This window comes from Pteropus medius, unplaced genomic scaffold, assembly GCF_902729225.1.
Source record: "Pteropus medius unplaced genomic scaffold, Ma_sr-lr_union100, whole genome shotgun sequence".
Classification (NCBI taxonomy): domain Eukaryota; kingdom Metazoa; phylum Chordata; class Mammalia; order Chiroptera; family Pteropodidae; genus Pteropus; species Pteropus medius.
Window position 1 is genome coordinate 3,502,298 of NW_024347790.1, and position 22,791 is coordinate 3,525,088.

The 22,791-nt window shown below is 37.9% G+C and overlaps 1 protein-coding gene across 3 annotated transcripts in view; it reads right to left on the reverse strand.

Moving 5' to 3' along the window:
* The window catches only part of CUBN (cubilin), a 233,315-nt gene that overhangs the window by 11,952 nt on the left and 198,572 nt on the right, over positions 1 to 22,791 (reverse strand). For all 3 annotated transcript variants that reach the window (XM_039877480.1, XM_039877479.1, XM_039877481.1), the window contains 3 exons: positions 22,277 to 22,494; positions 7,987 to 8,195; positions 193 to 355 (listed from right to left, as the gene is read on the reverse strand). In XM_039877480.1, coding sequence (XP_039733414.1) covers positions 193 to 355; positions 7,987 to 8,195; positions 22,277 to 22,494 — 590 coding nt within the window. The remainder of the gene's footprint in view (positions 1 to 192; positions 356 to 7,986; positions 8,196 to 22,276; positions 22,495 to 22,791) is intronic.

Sequence of the window (22,791 nt, forward strand, 5' to 3'; positions counted from 1 at the left end):
ACTAAGAATTGTACTAAATTCATATCACGGATTAAACAATAATTAACATGGTGCTTAGTAATTGACATTGAGCTTAGGTGGTAATTAACATTGACTTTAGTAATTAACATTGAATTTAGATATAAACCTGGCATTATTTTTAGTGCATTAATACACGTTTCATAATATTTAAAAACGTCTCAGTTTACTCACTGTTAACGATGGTATAGGTAGCATTAAATCCTTCCCTTTCTAAAGTGACGTCACTGACAAATTGAACTGTCAGGAAGTTACCAGAAGAGAGAAAGGGAGCAGGTACGGTGGAACCACAAAATGTTCCAGCCAAGTTGGCTTTTTCACTGTCCCCGTCATATATCTGCAAAGAAAAATAGGTCATTAGTTCTCCATTATTCACAAGGAAGAGTCATAGTTTACACTAAAATAGACCTGAAGTCACAATAGTTCATGATTAAGAATCTTCCATTGATATTCCTGAGCTAGTTTTAACTTAGGAACAGAATTGCTATTGAACCGATTGTATTATAATGATTTTCAGTAAAAACCTGGTATGCTGCCTAATTCTTTTTCTCAGTGTGAAAGTCCTATACGATTTCTAAAATAACTCATCGTTACAGTTAGCAAGCCTATCACTATCTTCACCTCCCCTCCCACGGCCACGCTGGTCTAAGCCATGGTCATCGTGGCCTGGGTTGTCACTGCAGCCTCCCCATGGGGCTCCCCAGTTTCACCCTTGTCCCTCTTTAGCTTGTCCTCAACACGTCAGCCAGAGTAAACAGTTGACGCGTAAGTCGGCCCAGGTCAGCGCTCCGCTGAGAACCCTCCTAACTGCCTCCCGTCCGCTCAGTGTAAACGCCAGGCCAAGAGTCTACTCTCCGCTCCCCGCGCTGACCTCACCTGGTCTGACATCTTACTGTCTCCACTTTGTTCTCTCTGCTCCTCGACGAAACCGGGCATACTCCTGCTTCACGGCCATTGCGTTTCCTGTTCCCTTTGCCCAGAATGCTCTTCTCCTCCATTCCCACGTGGCCTGTCCCCCTTCATTCCCCTTCGTTCCCATCACACTCAAATATCATTGACTCGGGAGGCCTTCCCTGACACCCTACTTATAACGTAACCGCTCCCATCATTCCCTTTCTCCTTTCCTGCCTTGTATTTCCTTCAGCACATGCATTACCTCTACCTACCGTCCGTATTACTCAGGTTATTGTCTTCTGGAGAGAATGCAGAGTCTGTGAAAGCACAGAGTTGCGTCTGCTCTGTTAACTGCTATGTCTCATGTTTAGAAGAGTCTCTGGCACATAAGAGGCACTTGATAAATACCTAATAAATGAAACACTGTGATTCCTCTCTCCCACAACCCAAACCTGTTCTCCCCCAGTCTTCTTTATATCAGTAAGCGGCTCAAGCCTAAAACTTCGGTCAGCCTTGATTCCTCTTTCTCTCTTCTTTCATGCCACATCTCTTCTACTCTGACTTCAAAATCGACCCCAGAGGGTTCCGTCTCCATCACTACCACCATCGTCCTTCACCTTTATCCCTGTAACATCTTCCCGATAGCTTTGTTTCCACAGAGCAGCCACAGGATTCTCCACCGAGCTGCCTGTTTGCAAACATAAATCAGATTATGCTCCTGCTCTGTCTAAAATGCTCCAGTGGATTCCCACTGCACCTTAAGTTAAACTCGAACTGTTTATGGTGGCCTGCAAGCCCCTAGCTGGTCTGGTCTGGGCCTGCCCCCAGCCCCACGCCCACTCCCCTGCTTCCAGGATGAGCCCCCCAGTCCAGGCCTGTGCTCACAGCCGCTCCTGCTGGAAGTGCTCTCTACCCAGCTCTGACACGGACCATTTCTCCTGCCATAGGATCTCAGCTCAAATGCCCCCTCCTGAGAGCCCAACCCAACCATCTTCCTGTTGTATTTTCGTATTCTAATCAAAATGTTTCTTATTCATTGCTTATTTACTTTTTCTGGTCTCTCTCCCAGCAAGAGTGTAGATGGTATGGGTGGGAAGCCTGATTGTTCGGTGTGGTGTTGCTAGCACCCAGAATAAGTCCTGACTATAGGAGCCTCTGACGAATGCCTGTTCAAATAGTGGACACTTGGATTTCTCTCAAACACATTACTAGAAAACAAGAGTTTTCTCCAGTTGCATAATCTGCATGGTATTTCTAAAACAAGCATCTGTGCGTAGATCCAGGTATTGAATTTATAACAAGACCATGGTATGTATAAACTTCCGAATAGCCATGACCACTGATGTTATTTTAAAATGTTAGAAATATGTAAAATAGAAATAATTTCATAATAAACAGAAAAAATAAATTTACCATTAGATGGCGCTGTCTCTCCAGTTTAAATATGATTTCGGTAAAGTTAGAGCCAGAAGAGACTCAGGAGTTGGGTAATCTATCTTCTCATTTGGCAAAAGACTAGATTGGCCAAGTTTTAGGTAATGTACTTTTTCTGGTAAGCAAGTTAAAGTTTTATTATAATCATTGCCGCTTTTATCAGCACATTCACATTAGCAAGCCTTTTTATTCCATGTACTGTGTGCCAGGCCTCTGTGCTAGGTCCTATGTATACAAGGATGTATAAGGCACTTTTCATACATTCAAGAGACTAATCTGACACTCACAAACTAGCGAGAGAAAGAAATCCATAAATTAAACATATATATATGTGTAAATTATATATAAAATGAAGAAAAATAAGTGCTACAATAAAAAAAATTAAATGTAGCAGGGGGACCCAGATGAAGGAGGCAGGAAAGATCTCTCACAGATTTTGAACCAGTATTTAAAAGTCAGGGGAGACCTTCCAGACCCACAGAAGATTAACTGCACCCCAACCAGACAGAGCACAACGGGGAAGGCCAAGGGGTGTATAAAGCTGACATGCCTCCACAGCGCCCCCATCCTTGAGGTCCCTAGAGATCAGGGTGAAAGACCAGGAGAAGCCGGATTGGGAAAGTACATCGGGGCAAGACTGTGAAGCGCCATGCATTTCCCGTAAAGGTGTTTGCATCATCTGCTGTGGGAGTCATCAGATCGGATTTGGGCTGCGGACAGATGACCGCTGAAGGTGAAGGAAGGGAACGACATGGTGCCCAGCCTCGAGCTGGTGTTCGCATTCGTTCATTCACTGCTGCCATGTGATTACCCTTGACTGAGTTGACATAGACTAGCTGAGGCCTCTGGACGACGGACATGGGCTCCTGGACCCCAGTGTGGCCAAAGCCAAGGTTTTCTATCTGCTCTCACACCCCCTGATAACGTCAAATCCCCACCCTGGACTTATGCAGGGGGCCTCGGTGTGGGCGGCAGGTGCGCTGCCAACGATGCTGGAGATGGGGATCATATGAACAAGACATAAACGGTGCCCTTAGGACTGTGCCCCAAAGACCCCGCACCATCACTTGCTGCTACATTTTGCATCCTGCCGGCACGTGCTGTCCGGCATGACTACTTCAGACCTGGAGCTTGAATTATGTTCTAAGTTTTCTAGACATAGATAAATACTGAGAATTTTGTGATTTCTCAGTTTTTAAAATTCTTTAGTAGTGGAGCATGTTATAATCTACTTAAGATTCTAAAGAAATTGTACAAGTAATTTAGTGGAAGACAGCTTCCGATTACAACTACTGCAAGATCCTGTACTTTCCCCAACCATTAATTTGAGCAGTAGAGGAAAATGGGGAAGGAAATGTTTGGATTTTAATTTCTAAGAACTTTTACTGCAAAAAGGCAACATACTTTGGTATTGAACTTTAAAGATAAAGTCTTAAGGAAATTAATGTCTAAAATTATTAAATTTGAAAAGAATTAATTTCCTTAAGACTTTATCTTTAAATATTTCCCTGGAAATTTGACAACAGGAAGATTTTTATATTCTTTTTGGAAACTCTCTACATTGCATCTTAGAGTATCTTCATGAAGTCTTTGATTTTATTGAGGAGCCTCTGTTAGAGTCCACTGGACAACATGCCTGGGCATAGTTTGGGATGGAAGAGAGAACAAAGAATGGTTTTCCAGGTCTGGGGTTGATCCATTTCAGAATCCTCTGGGAAAAAGGTTATACTGGTGCCAGCAGTTTTAAGAAGAGCAATAAGAAGCAATGATTAGAATCAATTCGGACACAGGAATTTATTATTATTATTTATTATTATTATTATTATTAATTGTATCTCTGTGTTCTTTTCCAGTACTTGGAGTGGTGTCTGGAGGGTAACGAGTGCTCAAATGAACATTTATTGGATAAATGAATGAACGAATGAATGAATGGATAGTAGGTAATACCTCATAAGAAAATGAACCCGAAGCCTCGATAAATTGCCTATCTCCTCCCCAGAGATGGACAGCCCCTCCTCCTAGAGGCTGACCACAGACTGAATAGCTGAGCTCAGGGGTTAAGATCCATGTTCTTGATGGGGACAGTGCTATTGTCTAGGGAGTGTTTTGTGATATTTTTTGGTCATCACAATGATATGAGGCTATAAGTGGCATTTAGTTTTTAGAAGCCATATAGCAGAATCCATCCTACAACTCACAAGACAGTTCTGCAAATGGAAGATTCACTCTATGTCCTCAGGCACTGACTGCGCTGAGGAGGAGCTGAAAAACATTAAGAAGGGGCCGTCTCTCTTGTGGTAGCTCCATACTTCCTAGCAGAGGAACGTCAGTCAGTTAGGGTCCCAGTTCTGAGCCCTCTCTACCATTCACTCACTGCTCACCACGGAGGAGTGACTTAACTCATCACAAACTGGTGTGAAGAAGCTGGGCGCGCTCTCTGTAGCTTGCAGCCCCCACACTTCCATCTCCATGATAGCCAGCCTCCCACAGGAAGCATGCTCTGTGGTGCTCCTCTAAAGTCCCACTCAGCAGTCCCATCTAGGAAGCCTTTTCCTGACCCCAAAATGAGGTCAACCATTCTCTTCTGTTCTACTATTCTATGTTGTTCATATTTATCATTTTTGTCAAGTTGTATAACCATTTACAAGCTTACATGTCGGTCTTCTCACTCTATAACTTCTTGAGGAACTGCATTTTAACTCCACATCTCTAGTTCGGGGTACAATGTGCAGCAAGAAATTATGCCACATGACTCTTTATGGGATGGATGGGATGTTAATTGCCACAGCGACCAGTCAGTGAAATACACAATTCACTATGTACCTCAATAACTTTCCAAGTCAACCCTTTCAAAAACAATAGTGATATAATTATGATTGAATAATGGAATCGGCTAGTTTTCACTTCTATATCTAACAGCAAAATTAAATTAAATTAGCTTTTCTAAAAAGTGATTTGATTATAATATCTAAGAAACAATCTAAAAGGAATCAAATGTCCCATTTATCACAGAGAATCTCTTTAATAATGATACCTCCAGGCTTCCCACTCCAAGGACTGTTCTTTGATCTGCCAATTTGGTATAAGTTGAAAAGGTTGGCAAGTGAGGGAAATTGCTTTCCCAAGAAAGAAAATAAGAGTAGATCTGAATAGAATTTCTTTTTTTACAAGAAGGAAAGTTTATTTTGAAGCTAGAAAATAACTCCTTGTTTTCGATATTGCTAAATATTGAGGAAATTCAGAAAATCACTACTTGTTTTAATGACATCATCAAATCACGCTCACAGAAATGGATCTTGAGAAAAAAATCTTATAAACCCTACCAGCAGCACCCCACATGAATTTATATTTGTAATAATGTATACATAAATCAATTATTTTTAATATTTTAAGAAAAGATTGCACAGACTTCATACCCATCTGGAATTACACAAAGGGGAAAAATAAAGAAATCTATTTACAAATTATACTCCAGTCACAGTGCTGAATACGAGCATATATTATCTTTATCCTCAAAACAGCCTTGCAAGGATTCTGGGATCTTTTGTTTGTTTTTTAATAGATGCAGCGGTAAGGCATCAGGTGCACATGGAAATTTGTGAGGTGGCAAAATTGGGTTTGAGTCCATCTTATCTGTCTCTGAAGCTCATTACCTTTCTGTAAAATCAGTAACTTTCAAAGGGTCTTAAACCTCAGCTTTACTGCTGCTCTGGCCATTTTGGTCTAATTTTAGGAAAGAAGGATTCAACCTGAACAGACATTTCTCGTTATCTCTAATTTTTCATGAACTCTCTCTTATCCAGCTTCTATGTCAATACTTTATTTAAATGGTTGCCATCCAGTCTGTGAGTTTTTCTTTATCTTAACCTTTCTTGGCCTCTAATTTACAATTTAATAGTATTGACCACCCATCGTTGGTCAAAGACTCTCTCTCTTGACTTCGGTGACACCGCATTATTCCTGTGGTTTTTGTTTTGTCTTGTTTTGTTTTGTTTTTGTTTTTGTTTTTCATGACTCATGTTTCTTTTGTTCTCCAACTGCTTCACTGTGAACCTTTCCTGGAGTTGAGTGGGACCCTAGCTTTCTAGCTCCAGGCTGTCCCCCCTCAAAGAAAGCACCATTTCTCTAAAAGGTGTGTGTGCCCCTTTGCTGTCTCCTTTCTATTCGTGCTGTCTTCCTGCTGGAGCTCCGATCCTTCCTCTGCCCACGGACAATGCCCTTTGTCTGCCCTGCTCTCAACCAGCCTGGACCAATCCCTCTCAAAGGAAGGTCTCCCCCTAATAGCGCTGACATTCTCCTGCTCTCCTAGGCGTGGTGCTTATCGTAGTGAAAATATAAGACAGTATATAATCAAGTGTGTATTCCATCTATGACTTTTCCTCCCCTGCCTTAAAAAAAAACAAAAAACAAAAAACAAAAAACAAAAAACATTTCTTTAAAAGTTAACACAATTTTTGGACTTAAAAGTTTCTCTTGCTCCAGGTTTGTTGTCCCCACCCTCTCTGCGCCCTCCTTACATAACAGTAACCTCCCCTTGGGGTCCGAACTCCAGACCCTCCCCTGACAATCCACCCTGACTTCCAGCCTGGCTGGCCTTCAGTTCCGCTCTCGGAATGTCACTCCTTAGAAATCCCACAATCACTCTTTGTTTTCAAGTGAATCAAATCTAAATCATTAGTTTGTTTCAAGAGCCTCTATAATCTGGGTATTTTTCACTTAGATATTCTCACTTCTTGCTACTCTTTAGTTATGTTCTACTTGAATCAGGCCAGTCTCTTCATCCTTTAAGGAACATGCACGCCAACGTCAATGCCTCCTCTTATGCTCACCGAGCCTAGAACGTCTTCTCTCCTGGCTCGAATAAGCTTTCTCTCACTCTCTGAAGGCTTTCTTGTTCACACTAGACTATCAGGAACTTTCCTCCCTTTTCAACTTGCACATTGCTTCAAGTCTGTATCCAATGCATTAGTCGGCACTTAAATAGTGACTATCCTGAATTGCTTATCGTTGATTTGCCATCTCTTAATTTTGTAATCAGATTTAACCTTCTCATGGTCAGAAACCTTGCCATACTCATTGTTTCCCTCCCTCACATCCAAGAATGTAGTAATATACATTGCTTGATACTATTTAAAACTTTAAATTCATATAGCCTGATAGGTACAATAATTTAATATTAAAGAGTCATTAAAATTGAGCAGAAAAGTCTCTTGATTTATTTTTAATGAGACCTTAGAACTAAGATATTCCCACATCTAAAAGTAATATGAAAAATAAATATATAAACTTTAAAAATAGATACATTAAGGGGTGATTATTTATATAGAGGATTTGCCAAAAGCCCTATAAGTATCCATCTTCCCACAAAACATCTCTTGACAAGGCATGGATGAACAGTGAATTCGAAAACTAATGTTAGAAGCCACACAGAGTTTTTGAGTCATCCATATAAAAGATTAATTTGATATGAAGATAGAGCATCTGTAATATTATACATTACATCATTGAAGAATGAATGGATCATTTTAAATATTAGTAATACTCACAATTTTCACGACTTCCTATGTGGTATAAAATGTAGTATGCCACATAAAAGTCTGTATTAGAAGACTCGGTTAAGAAATATAATAAGAGCCTTACCTTTACATAATCATAAATGCATCTTTGAAAAATAGATGAGGACTCCAGAGCAAATGTATTGAAGGTGAGTTTAATTTGTTTGTTTACAGGTGCAATTATGAACCATATGCAGTTTAAGTACTTGTCATATCTTCCATCTGAATCGGAATCAGGAGAGGCAAAGGTGTCATTTGAACCTGTCAGATAGCCGCCACAACCTTGCCGAGGTCCTGTGTTCAAACAAAGACACATACACCTGAAACTAATATAATACTGTATGTCAACTGTAATTGAAAAAAAAATTTTTTTAAAGAGTATCTTAGGAGATACTCTCAATAGACTTGTTAGGGAAGGAAAAAAAGACAAAAAATAATAAAACAAACAAACAAAAGACACATCACTAGGCACACCAAAGAGAACAGATCTTAAGTTTTACACGGAGGCTTTTAAAAATCACATCGTTTCTATTTTCTCCCACACATCGTAAACATCATCAGGTTGTTCGCTGAACGTCGGGGGGCGCAGGCAGTGCTGTTTCTACTCGCCTCAGTTTTCCTTCTCCACCCCTCTCCCTAACCCCTCAGGCCCCTTCTTCTCGCTCACACGTAGTTATCTAGAAAAATGAATAACCAGATTTGTTCCATGTGCATTTTTAGAACTGCCGATGTGATTTATTGAAGCTTTTTCTATCCTTGAGAAATCCAATTTTATAGAAAGAAAATATTTTGCATGATAAAACTGGTGGAAACTGTGAACATGTTTTACTTTGACGTTCTGTTTTTATGAACACTATCCTATTGAAAATTAAATTTAGGAAGAATTTACCCAACAAGAAAACTGTCTTCCAACAAATCTTTAATGAAATAATCTATTAGAAAGAGGTTGAGAGGCATTTAACACTGCAGTCCAGTTTGTATTACATCACGCTCTCTATCTGAATTTTTTCTTTTCCGAAAAGAAAGGAAAGCTAAAGAAGACCTTTATTGAAGAAAAAAATCTACTTTGCAATAAAAACTTTGAAATTCAGAACAAAAAGAGAAATAAAAAAGAGAGGTAAAAAATACTTTCATGACGACTAAATTGTCCACTATGAAAAAGAAAATATGGAAAATCCTCAGAACATTAGATTTCATTTTGTCCACTCCACAGCCTAAGCCGATACCTCAGAAATGATGTTAAGGAGGGCATAAAAGGAAGAAAAATTTACTTACAATTTCAAAAACAACAGTGAAAATGAGCTAAGCTCAAAACTAGGTGCTCAAAGTAATGTTCATAAAACTTGCATTCTATACAGATATATACCATTACAAATTCCAAAGTTAAGTTTCACTGTGAAAGGCCTTCTTCGCCTATTTTTCTCATCCCATTTAATTAGCTGTTAACAGTAAAAAGGTTGATTTCAACATTAGGGGGCACTAAGATTTTGAACTTGGAGCTTGGCAGGCAATATGAACAACAGCAGCCCTCAGATGCAAAGGGTATCAAGGCACAGAGTAATTTTCAGGGTAGATGCATTATTTAATAGGTCAGACTGCCCTGTCCATAGCTTCCAAGTCAGGTCAAACTATAGATTATTTGCAGTCAGATGTTTCCTGGAGCTGAAATGCTTTCAAAGGCCCAGTGCCTGAAAGATCTACAGATGATATCTAGGACAAAATTATTCTGAAACCAAAGTAATGCATAGGACTGTATTACATATCACTAATAATTACTTTCATATTAAACAAGACTGAAAACTTAAAAAAGAATTGGAGTTCGCATAGCTTTTATTTGAGTGTCAACTGATTTTTATTTAAGGAAGCCACTTGAGTTTATTGACATGCTTAGCAGGAAAGATCAATTACTTAGGGTATTAACAAATTATTTATGTCATAAATATCGTTTAAATATTCAAGGAAACATATTTAGTAGTGAGGTGGGAAAAAGATGAATAGTAGCTCATTAGCAATGATAGGACCTAGATAAATAATGATGGCACAATTTAGAAACTGATAGGTACCATAAAAGAGGCTGGGAAGTCTTGTGAGTTTTGCTAGAAGGGGAAATTACTCTGGGCTATGAGAATCTAGAATGTTCAAGGAGGAGGTGACATTTGATCTGGGCCTTGAAGGATAAATAGGACAAGACCATGTAGAGATGGGGTTGGTATTGGCAATTCCAGGCTGAAAGAAACTCATAACCAAAGGTTAAGTGGACAAGAATTTAAGTACACGCATAGGAAAGCACAATTCTGGTAGTGAAAACAGCAGAGTACATAAAGGAGAATAATGAGAAATAAGATTGGGAAACTGGATGGACTATTCTACAGAGAGCAAATTATATTATTGGACCGTTAGGCTTTATTCTGTGGATAATGGGGATCCACTTGAAAGGTTTTTGATCAGAGGAGTGGTAGGGACCGAAGGTACTTTTTAGTCAAGTCTGATCTAAAAATGTATCTGGTAGTAGCATTTACGTGTAAAGAAACGGGACTGGAGGAGAGGAGACCAAGTAAGAGGACACTGCCATTGTTTGGGCGGGAAGTAGCAAAGGGCAATGAAGAGTGAGAGGTCTGTACCCGGGGGAAAACGGTGTTGCTGAGCTTTATTCTATCACTACATCAGCTCCAAAAACTAAATGCTATTTTTAAGAATTCAAGCTATATATTTTGTCACTAATTGTCTATCGTTACTAATAAGTTAATAAGGGCAGAATGATAACGGCACATGGTCACAGTAAGTGCCATTATACATACTTACTATACAATACTACTACTACTACTACTACTACTACTACTACTACTACTACTACTACTACTGTTATAAGACAAAGACATCCTTCCTCCAGGGAACCCCAGAGCAAGAATCCGTAAATCGCTGGTGTGTACTGGCATAGAGTGGTAGGTTGGATGATTCTTAATTATTCAGCCCCTCTTGTTGCTGTGCACTAGAATGAACAGAGGGCATTATTCTATTCACTTGATGTTAAGCTTGGTTATATGACTTTGTTTAGACAATGGCATATTTGTGGTCTTAAAGTGGAAAGAGGCCTTAAATGGGCTTGTGTTTTTCACTTGGCCTTTTGTATTCCTGTGACCCACCAAGAGCTCGTGCCTTGGGTAACTGCTTGTGAAAGAGAGAACAGATAGTAGAACAGACCTGAACCCAACCCAAACTCGAGAGCCAAGCACAGTTAACCTGCAGCCTGGAAAAGAGGCATGCAAACCAGTCTGCAGACCGACAGGTGACAAAAATAAATGCTCTAGGTATAAGCCACTGAATTTTGGATGGTTTGTTATGCAGCATTATTGTGGCAATAGTCAACTAACAAACAAATAGCTTATTTGAGTTAGCAAACTGTAATAGAGCACGTTGCTTAATTCTTAAAATATACACATGGAATAAAGAAAATGGAGAACTAACATTGTCATCAGATAATTCTGTCCAAGAGTCAAATAATTAAAGATAAAATCATGAGTGAATTATATAACTAATATTATATATGACTCTGAGTAAATATAACACATGAGTTATTAGTCAAATGACTGAAGTAAATGTAGTATTATATAAATAAACACCTTTTGGTGTTTGTATGGTGCAGGAAATAGTTATAACTGTTCTAATGCCCCCACTTTTATATTTAAACATAGTACAAGTGCTCTGTGCTTCTGTTCCTCCTATGGCAAGTTGGAAATGTAAACGTACGTCTTTGAGGAAATAAGAGGAATATTAACAAGAAGATTCTTTACCCAAAGTACTATTGCCACATTACTGTTTCTATATTCCAACATAGCTAAGTGTATGGGAAGAACAAGAGAGAATCTGTGACTATGAAATAATGTCATACATAAGAAAACATTTATTTACTATATTGATATTTTAAACTTCCTTTTTTAAAAACTAGTATAAGACCTTGACCTGATGCGTTCTTCAGCATCATAAATCCATTAACTCCTTGTTACTACACATTTTTCTACCATCCAGAAAACTCCCATCTATCAGCAGCTCCTTCATCAGTCAGTTGTGTCGGAAGCATTCTATAATGACACTTCCTGTGCCCAAGAACAAATGTCACTCTATTTTTCTTCCCCAAATGGAAACACTTCCTACAAAAGAGCTATTTCCTTAGAGAAAGAAAATATTTGGCTAAAGAAATATTGGAAATATAAACCCATAGTAAGCAGTGAGATCTGGGTTAAGATCTACTTAAGTAAAAATCAGTAACTGAACCCTAAGTTATTTCTCTCGATTATTAAACTTCAAAGTGAAATGAATCTCAAGCCAGGCTAGATCTAATAAAGTAAGAAACAGCTATATTTTCTAAGAGAAAACATCTCAAAGGCTTTAGTGGAGTCAGATACATTTCTAAATACTTATCTTGAGAATTGACATTTTTGTGGCTGGCATTACATGGGGCTGGCATTTTATTGAGGTCTTCCAGATAGGATCTCTATCCACCTCTGGGTAATCACTACTTGGACAAATGGTGGAGGGCTGGTGTACTTATGACAAAGACTGGCCTAACTGTAGGCATTTTCTTTTTCCCCAGTAAGCCAGAAATTCAGAAAGAAAAAAACAATGGTAAGTATAAGTAATTACTTAGTGCATAAAACAACAACAAAAAAGTTTTATGTGCTTAAAATGTATATAGAATTAACATAATTAACCTTAACAGAATAAAAGGCAGGAAGTAGACAAATGGATTTAAAAGATTCAAGGGCCTTGCACTTATAAAGACCAATTCTAAATTAGATTCTAATGAGTCAAGGATGACTATTGTAATCTTTAAGATAACTACTAAAAGAAAAGTTAAAAAATGTATAAGTAATGATTTTCAAAAGAGAGTAATAAAAACTGATTAATTCAAAAAAGGCAACAAAGGATAGTTAAAGGAACATGACAGGTGGAACTGTGACCAAGCAATACAATCGTCTATTTAAATCCAATAATGTTAGCCATTTTATTTGATGTAAACACATTAAATTTTCCAATTGAAAGACAAAGCAAAACAAAACCCAAATACATTCTTTGGGATAGAGAAAGGTTGAAAGTGGAGAGCTGAAAAATAGACTCTGCAAATATGAATTGAAAGAAAGCAAGAGAAAAAAAACCATGTCATATCAGAAAAGGTAGACATTGGGTAAAAAGAATTTAAAAACGATATGCAAAATGATACGAGTCAACTCACTGGGAAGATATAATAATTTTAAATGTGTATGTGCCACATTACATTTCCTCAAAGTAAAAAAGAACAAAACTCTAGCCCAGACCTTTGAACTGACCTTCTAATTCTCATATCTGATTACCTGCTGCACATTAGCTACATGGCACCCGAATTCTCCACACTAAGACTAAAAATTATTATTTCTCCTCCAGAATCCAGTCCTCTTCCAGTAGTTTTATATTTGGATAGTGGTATCACAAAATAGGGTCCAGAGACCCTAGGATCATCATTTTTTTTTTCCTGTTCCCTCCCTACCTTGTTCAAATACTACTGTGTCCTACTAACCGTACATCTTAAGTATTTCTCCTTTCAATCTTCTTCTTTATTTTCTACATTGCTATTGCTCTCATCATCCCCTGTCTTAACTATTGCAATACTTTCCCGTTTGCTTCCTGCCTAAGATGTTGCCCCTACTTCAAAACATCACCCTCACAGGTGCAAGAATGTGCTTTCTAAAACAAATTTAATTAGATCATAGCACTCTCCAGCTCACAACAATCAGGGGTTCCCCTTTGCATATGAGACAGAGCCCTTGACATCTAGGCCATGCTTCTCTCTCCTGCCTCTGCCCCTATTGTTTTCCACCTAATACCCCAAAGCATTACCAAGCAATGTGCAGGCCGATCTGTAGCCTCAGAAATGGGATGCGTTTGTATCTCTGTACATGATTTATCTTCCTCACGGAATGAGTCTTTCCCAGTGAATGCCTTCTCACCCTTCCAAGTTAATACTTTTTACAGCTCAAATTTATTGCATGCTAAATGAGTTCCAGGGAATGTTTTAGCTTAATCTTCACCACAGCCCTATGAGATAGGTACTATTGGTGTGCCTATTTTACAGATGAGAAAATCAAGGCATAAAAAACCAAATACTTTGTCCACAGTCAAACTTGTTGGGATGTACAAGAACTGGGTTTGAATCTAGGAATCTGGCTCCAGAGCATCCACTCTTCATCTGGGGTTCACGTTGTGGTGCTTTCCTCTAATATCTTGTATCCTCTTTACTCAACACCAAAGTACCACAGATCCCTTCTTTTCTGCCCCCACTGCCTTTTGCAAATATGTCTGTCAAAAAGCATTTATCATATCGAATTTACAACTATTTGCTGACTCTCCTACCTGAGTGAACTTTTCAAGAATAGGGACTTTGTTGAATTCATCTTTGTACCCCCAAAGGAAAGCTCGATGCCTGCATAGTAAGTAGCTGGTGAGCACTGTTGAATGAACAGTGAAAGAATGAATAGAAAATATAAGTAGTTCTTATTAGATAGATTTTTGCTTTCTAGTCTTTATTTGGAGAATTCTTGAAATTAAACATATTTCTTGTTTTACAAAGTTGTTACTATATTATTAAAAAAACCCAAAATGACAGTTTGGTCTACGTATTAATCTGTTTTTAAAGCTGATTTAGTTGACTTCTGTGGAATATTTAATTGTGAAAAAACAGCAGAACAACAATAAAAACATCACTAAAAGATTTAAAACGCTGCCTAGGAAGTAGTTTTCAGTAAGAAAATGCTTTTTTAGCTAAAAACTTGTCATGATAAATGTTAGTTCTGTTCCTTCAGAAAATCTAATTGCTGAGTATTAGATTTCAGCAGGTAGAGCAAATTTAGTAATTTGTAAATTGCAGGCTACATTAGTGTACAGCAGCAGTATTTAAAAGAAGTAAAACCTGAGAACACCTTTCTGTTGACTAGATGGGATGCTACCTGATTCATGAGTCATTGAATAAAACCAATTAAATCTTTAAAAAAAAGAAGTAAAACTTTACTCAATATTGACAATTACAAAATCAAAAGTTATCAAAATTTGAAAATGTTCTGTTTAGAGAAAGTAAGATTAATTGCAGTGTGCTACTTAGACATAAAATGAGTTGCAATATAAAAGATAAGGAATTCAAAAATCAAGGCCCAGTATCCAATAGCTTTTTAATAATTATCTAAGCAAGGCCATGGAATTGCTTTGCTGTTCTTGTTGATATATTAGGTTGTAAACAGTGCTATTGACATTTCAACTTTTACTACCCTGGTGGCAGTATTATTTAGTGGACACAAGAATTTACTTTCCCAATTCTGCGCAAGACTTGCTAAGTGACCTTGGCAAGTCACTTAATTTCTTTATGGCTTAGTTCGCCAACTTGTAAACTACACTATATGATAAAAGAATAACAATCGGGGTTACATCATAAAAATAAATGTCCAAATTCCTTCATTTTGTTAGAATCCTGTGGTAAGGAATTTTTCTAAATTGGAGGCCATAATTTGGGGCTAGAGTTTTTTTTATTATATACAGATTTATTATCCTCATATTCCAGTGTAATTATTCTCCACATAACTGTGCTAATTCTTTACCATTATGCCATGCAAAGCCAATAAGACAGATACAACATTTGTCTGTCAACATCATAAAGATAATGGACTTTTACTGCATATATATGTAAAAATAATATGATATATTATGTTAATATATTATATAAAATGCATATATTATACATATATGTACATAATATATGCATATATTTTACTATATAAATATAATACTATGTGTAAATATAAATATTATTTATAACATAAATACTATAAATATATAGTTCATATATTATAAATTATACTATATACTTACATAAATTTATAATATCCACATTATAAATCTAATACCTAAATTATATAATAAATTTATATACTATATAACTATTTTATAATATAAAATTATAATATAGATAGGTAATATAAGTACAATAAATATAGTATAAACATATAATTATATTATACTATTTATAAATAGTATATATTATTAAAATATATTTTTTCCTTTTCTTACAGAAAGGCAAAAACAGTGACTGCTAAAACTATGTGCAATATTTACACAGTAACAGGGTATTACCAAATATACTATTTGGGACCAGGTACAAATTAGAAATAATAGAAAGCAGGCAGTGTCAAATAAAAACATGCAAGTGGAGAAAAGTAGCTCTACCTGCCCTGAAGAGTAAGAAAAACAATGGCTGGCTTCTCAGAAAACTCCCTCGGAATCTCTCTTGGTCCCTGGGTAAGTTTATTGATGGTCGCAGAGGTGTTGTGGGTTGATTAAGAAAATCATGAATTTGGGAGACAGTCTTTTTTGGTTCAAAGCTTGGCTTTATCACTTAGGAACCCTCTGACTGCAGATAAATAGCCTAATCTCTTTACTTCTTATCTCCTCCTTTGTAAAATGGGATAATCTCTGTCTTTTGGGTAGTTGTGAGGATTAGATGAGATAAACTACATAAAGTACCTCATGCAGTTGCTCAGTGACAGGGAACAGTTTCATTACCCCTGGAATTTTGTGATAGGTCTTCACTTGAGAGTGAACAGAAAGCCACCACACAAAGTTAACAGATTTTTTTTTCATATATCAGAACAAAGAGGATACAGTCCTAGAGCCCTGATGTTTTATTTTTAAGCAATTGATTTACAGCCAAATAATTTTTTTAAATGTGTCCTGCTGACCAGATGTAGTTTGCCTGTACGCTCCTTGGAACGCTCTGCCAAACTGATGTGAGTAATGATAATGATTATTATAGGAAAACTATGGTTATAAGTAATCTAACTCAAAATGTCCAGTTATCTAAGACAAAACTGGGCTACATTTTGGGGAGATCTGGTATGGCTTTCAAAGTATTATCTTATAATTTACCATTAATTCACTTTCATCCCTTAGCTTGGTCTCCACAGTACCATCTGGTTTTATTTTCCAGCAGCTTCTCCTTTAAGACCAGGGCAGCAATCTGGTCATGCTGCGGGACAGACTCTGATGCTGGAATATATTTTAATAAAGACCTTTCCTTTCTTTTTGCTGATCTGGATTTTTAGTCCTGTCTTCTTGCTTTTGTAAGGTTTTGGTGAACTAAGCATTTGTTGGTTTCTTTATCATATTCCCACATTCCCAGCTCAGCAAAAAACCCTTCTCAGTAAAACCCACAAAGGATAAACTGCAGATAACCTTGTCTTTGGCATCAGCTCCCAAGGGTAGTCCAACCACCAGTGAAAGCTACAAGGCTTTTTAAAAGGGGCGGAAATAAGCTTAGTCTAGTTTTCTGCAAATGGGTTTACAATTTCAGCTCATCTCCTTCTCAGACTTTATCAGAGGGAGCAAATGACATTAAGAGAACAGACAAACAACATTGCTTTCGAGTAATACCCCATTATTGCTAAACTAAGAGCTATTTGAGCAGTGGCTTATAAAATTATTCAAGCTATAATTCAACTATCTTATTGCACTTGTACTTTTAAAAATAATGTGGTTTGGCAGCTTACATCATGTATAGAGACATACACATCGACATTATGTCATTGAATATTTTTAAGTTTATTCTTTTAGCCTTTAGCTACAGAATTTTAGAATGCCTCTCAAGATCCAAACTTAACTTAACCAAAACTGTGAGACTTCAAATAACTGGAAGCCAAATGGAATTTGATATGTGGTTATATTTTTCTCCATTTCTTGTGACCATATTTTCCAATATTGGAATATTTTCCAATATTCCAATCTCATTAGTTTTCTGTCTCCCTTTTCCTCTCTTCTTATCCCCTAAGTAAATCCTTGTCGAAGTCTCTCAACTTCTCCCCACCACTGCCACTTGTCTTCCTTTGGCACATTCGAGAGGCATTATTCAGATGTTAAGGTAGCAGGTAAACATTGGTTGGGTCTGATTCTGTATTCCTGATTCTCTAAGGAGGAAAGTGACCCAATTTACTACCCTTAGAAATAGTTGAACTATATGAACCAAGGCTGCATTTTGAGAATGAGACAAATCTAGATAAAATATAGTGTATAACATATTGTATACACTACATATAATTATGAAGCAGGTATAATTTATCTGCTTATTCTTGAATTCATTCATCTATCCAATATTGATGGAGTGACAGTTAAGTGCTAGGCCTGTGCAAGCACTTAGACTATAACTGAAATTTAGCTTTGATTTTAGATTTAAATTATAAAATGTACTTTCGGGTTTGCTGGTTAGATTTCAGTGAAAAGTGAATAAGAAATCACTGTTCCATAAAGTGGTCCTGTTAATAATGACCCCTGTCGCCCCTCCCTCACTTTAGAGATAGGATGGAGTGGGTCACGGAGCCCTAGAGAAATTCAGGACTTCAAAATTAGTTTCTAATACAAACAATCTTTCTCTTCGACATCTTTGGTACTTTACAGGAATTATCTACTTCATCCCCATCACATTCTTAAAAAATAGAAAGTGGTAATACTTTAAATTGATCTTTTTTTAGTGGATAAAATTGAGCTCAAAACTGTTATGGGACTTTTCTAAAGCCTCTCACCGGGCAGTGACACGACGCGAGCCACTGGCTTTCCGGTCCACAGCTCTTCTGATTTGGGCGTGTTTCCAACTTGGGGACTGCGATTCACTTTGTCCTTGTTAAACATGTGCTTTGGTATTTTCGCCTTTGCCTCACAGCAAAGGTCTATGACTCTGACCTTAATGCCACCTGACTCATTCTCCGCATGGCAAAGACCCCAGGTGGAGGAAGACAGATGGTGGTCCGCATCCTCAGCACGTGGGGCCGGGAGCGTGAGCCATGTGCCCAGGATTTACAGCCTTAGCTGCAGTGAACCCCTAGTCTCTGACATTCCCTCGTCCCTGGTATTGCCATCGTCTCCAGGGTGACAGCCTTGTCCTTCTAGGCCATGCCATCCTAAAGGTATCGCTCTTCACTCTCTCCTTGGCAACTCGCTGATGCAAATGCCTACAAACCTCATACCTAATTGGGCCAAATTCAGTTTTTGGCCCTGACATTTTGTTAAAGTGTCATAGAATATATCACTTAAGAAAACAAATAAAATATGGTACTACACAGTCAATAAATGTACTGTAACCCCCTATCTAATTCTACATCTACAAGCTTGGAGTCTGACGTGATGAGCATGTCTGGAACAGACTGAGCAGCATTCTGTCATGAGACCAGCAGAGGAGGAGGATAAAGGGTTTGTGCTGGTTTAAATACATGCTGGCAAGTGTGAAATGCTTCATGAATGATGCAGGTAAGCTCAGTCCCGGCCGAAGCAGATCCTGTTGGTAAAGGAGGGGCAGAAACTCAGCTAGTGGCAGTTAGCAGAACAAAGAGCACTCGTGAGTGCCACTTCTGCACTGTGGAACATGCCCGCTTCAGCCAAATCCACAGGACTGCCGGCTTTTTAAACCATATGGGATCACAGAGACCATAGACAATCAGATGAAAGCTATCTCTGCAGGAAAATGCTCATATTTGCAGATAATTCCAGGGTTCCACTGATCCTCAAGGCCCAGCACGGCCACTTTGTGAGTTATCGGTCATTCAGGATTAATTATTCATGTAGTATTGGCGTGCACACGGAAAGAGGGACCACGGAGTCCCATTCCAGTTAGATGGCAGCAGTAGTGCCATGAGAGGAGACCCCGTTTCACTACATACGTAGTAATCAGCAACAAACTAGGGATATTTCCCCCAATGTGTTCTGACCCATTAGCAATACAGATGTAACAAATGCACGAGGAGCAGTTTACCTAAGAATCCCATAATTATGTGAGCCGGCTCTTTAGTGACTTCTGAAAAGTTAAAGCAGATGTTTATAAAGTATCGCCAAGTGTGTAATCTAATAGCTAAACGGCAAAACTCTAGTGTTTTAATCAAGATGAACTAAAGTGAGGTGCTGCAGACTCTGTCTCCTCTTCACGTTAATTATTTGCTCTGTGATGACACTGTTTTCTGGGCAGAACTGATGCATCGGAAACAGAAAGTCACTGTTCAGTCTACTAAGTTGCTTTCCTTCTCCTTCCGGGAAATACCGAGGAGTTTTAAACGAATGAGACGGATTTGTAAGGTGCATCCTAACAGCGAAATCTAAGTTTTTTATCCAGATCTGTAACTAAAAGATAATACAAACACTAGAATTCAGTCTACTCCCCTTTTTCTTATCACAAACAACAAAAACAAAACAAAATCAGAGTTATGCAGAATGATCTGCTAACTTGTACGTGTGACCCTGAAAGCTTTGTAACACTATACAAGATTCTAACCATTAGGCTTTGAGTAAAAAATCATCATTAAAAATTACTTAAAATTACCTAAATACTTCCAGTGGCTGACGGTATTTATACAGATGCAAAAGAGGTGAAAAAAAAAAAAGTCGCCATGCTGGCAAGTAATGAAATTCCATTTCTGCTCTTTGCACTTAAACTTTTCTCTGTGACCAGAGAATAACAGTAATTGACTGAAAGCGTCCAATGCTCATAGATGAACAATGCCTCTGACTGTAAGATTTTTTTCTTCTGTGCTACTTCAGTTCAGTAAAATCATAATAAGTCCAAAAGTATCTTCTTTGTAGCCCAGAAAAACATAGTAATTTAACGAGGCTAGAAAATACTGGCTAATTTAGCAAGCCTGATGCAGATGACAATGCTGTGGATTATTTCAATGGTCATGTGAGAATATATTAGGGAAAAGAAAAACAACTTGAAGGCGGGTAACATGAGCAAATGCAAATATATGCCATTTGATCCTAAAGATTATGCCGACAGCAAGAATACATGAGTTCTTTTGCACAAAAACAATCTCCGAGGGAAAATTAATTTTTCTTTCAAAATAGCCTCCCGTGTTTTGGATCCCACCCACTTCACTTAGGCAATTCCATTAAGATGATACTCTCTGTCTGCAGTGAGACTTGCTTTCAAGTTACTGTTGACACAACCAAGTAGGGTAGGTGGCAAAGTGATTTTCTGATACAATCTGCCATGATGGCTGCTGTTTATTGTGGAGTCTTCAAAATGCAATGTTTTCCCTCAAGAAATGCACATATACAAAATGATGCCAAATGCAGAGGTTTAAGGGAAGCTCTGCTTTGAATCAAGGGGATGAAGGTTATCCACAGCATGGGGTAAGGAGAAAGAGTTTGAACAGTAAGTCAGGATTTTTACTGTAGCAAACTTCCCAGGTCTCTCTGAAACCTCAGAGTATGTGATTTGTTTCGTGAGCTCTTTGCTATCAGGACATGAATCACATCTATATTCAAATAGAAGAACCAAAATACTTTACAAAGTCAAATACAAATTATCTTAGACTGCACCACTGATGATACGAGTATAGATAAACAGAGGACTGATTAACTACCTTATATTTAAATGATTCGAAGTTTTGAGTTAATTTTATATAGGTAATTATTTCTCACATACAGTGGGAGTAAACTGAGGTGCTATTTTTGATTTATCCTCACACCTAGCTTTTCCTTTCACCTCTAGATGGCTCCCAGATCACTATCTCCAGCCCAAATTGCTTCTGAAGCTTCAACGTCCTCCTATATTTCTCCATTTAGATATGTCATAGGCTCTCCAAACCCAAATGCTCCAAACCGAATATAATATTTCTTCCTTAAATCTTAGCCTCCCTAAGGCACCACTCTCCAGCAACTTACTCATAAGAAGTCATCCTCAACACATCCTTATAAACAAATCAAGCTCTTAACACTGTATTCCTAACGTATTCTACCTTCCGAATACCTCTGAGAGTTCTACCCTCCCTTCTATTTCCACCCCTGCTGTGTTAGTTTGAACCTTCAACATGTCCCACCTGGAATTCTGTGATAAGCTTCTTCCTTCTCAGGTCCAGGGTTCCCTAAGCCTTCCTCCAACCTGGCGTCACTATGATCTTTCCAGAAGTCAAGTCCGGCCATGCAGTCTTTACTTAAAATTCTCTGAGCCTCTTAACCATTTTAAGGACAAAGTCAATGCAGGCTCTGGGGCCTTCTTTCTTCACCTGGCCCTTGCCTGCCTTTAGGCTCAAATTCTGCCATTTCCATGGGTGGTAAAATGAGGCTTCGGTCACATTTGAGATGGTTGTGTAGGCAGACTTTACCTTCGTATAGTAGAGAAGTACATTTGTTGCGTGATTTTTAAAAATTAGAATATATTATATGTAATTTTTTAAAACCAAAACTTTATGTGACATATTCCTCTAAACTTCAATGAAAAGCAACTTTAGTCAAGCAAAAAAAAAAAAAAAAATTAAAAATTAAAAAATAAAGCAGAGAAATAACAGTAATGAAGAATAGATTTACATGTACAAAACTCTTACCCAATGTCTGCCGAAAAGATATCTTCCAACCTCTTGCCTCTTGAAATGAATCCGTTTTAAACACCAGGTGCATACTGTTATTGCTGCTCTTGACAATGGGTGGCAGCTTGGAACCACAGAACTTGCCAAGAAGCGGGTCACTGATGCTGGAACCATCGTAAACTGCCAGGTAGTCTTGGGAGCAAAAGCTGGAGGGAACCACATCAAAATCGATGAACCTGTGAAATAAACCTTGTTACCATTGATGTTCTCCATTTGGATTTCCATTAAGTCGTACCTTTAGTTCTTGTCTAAAAAAAAATAGACAAGACAAAGGCTAAAAGCAGAATATCCAAGCTTTGTTTGACAGGAAATGTGAGAAACAATATACTGTTTTACTAATCAGTGCAAAAGTTTAGCCAAAATTTTTTGAGTGACTTTAATATGTCAAAAGGTATGATAAGTGCTGGGGATAAAATGAATAAGATATGGTCCTGGACATCTAGGAGTTTACAGTCAAGGACATAGTAAGTCTA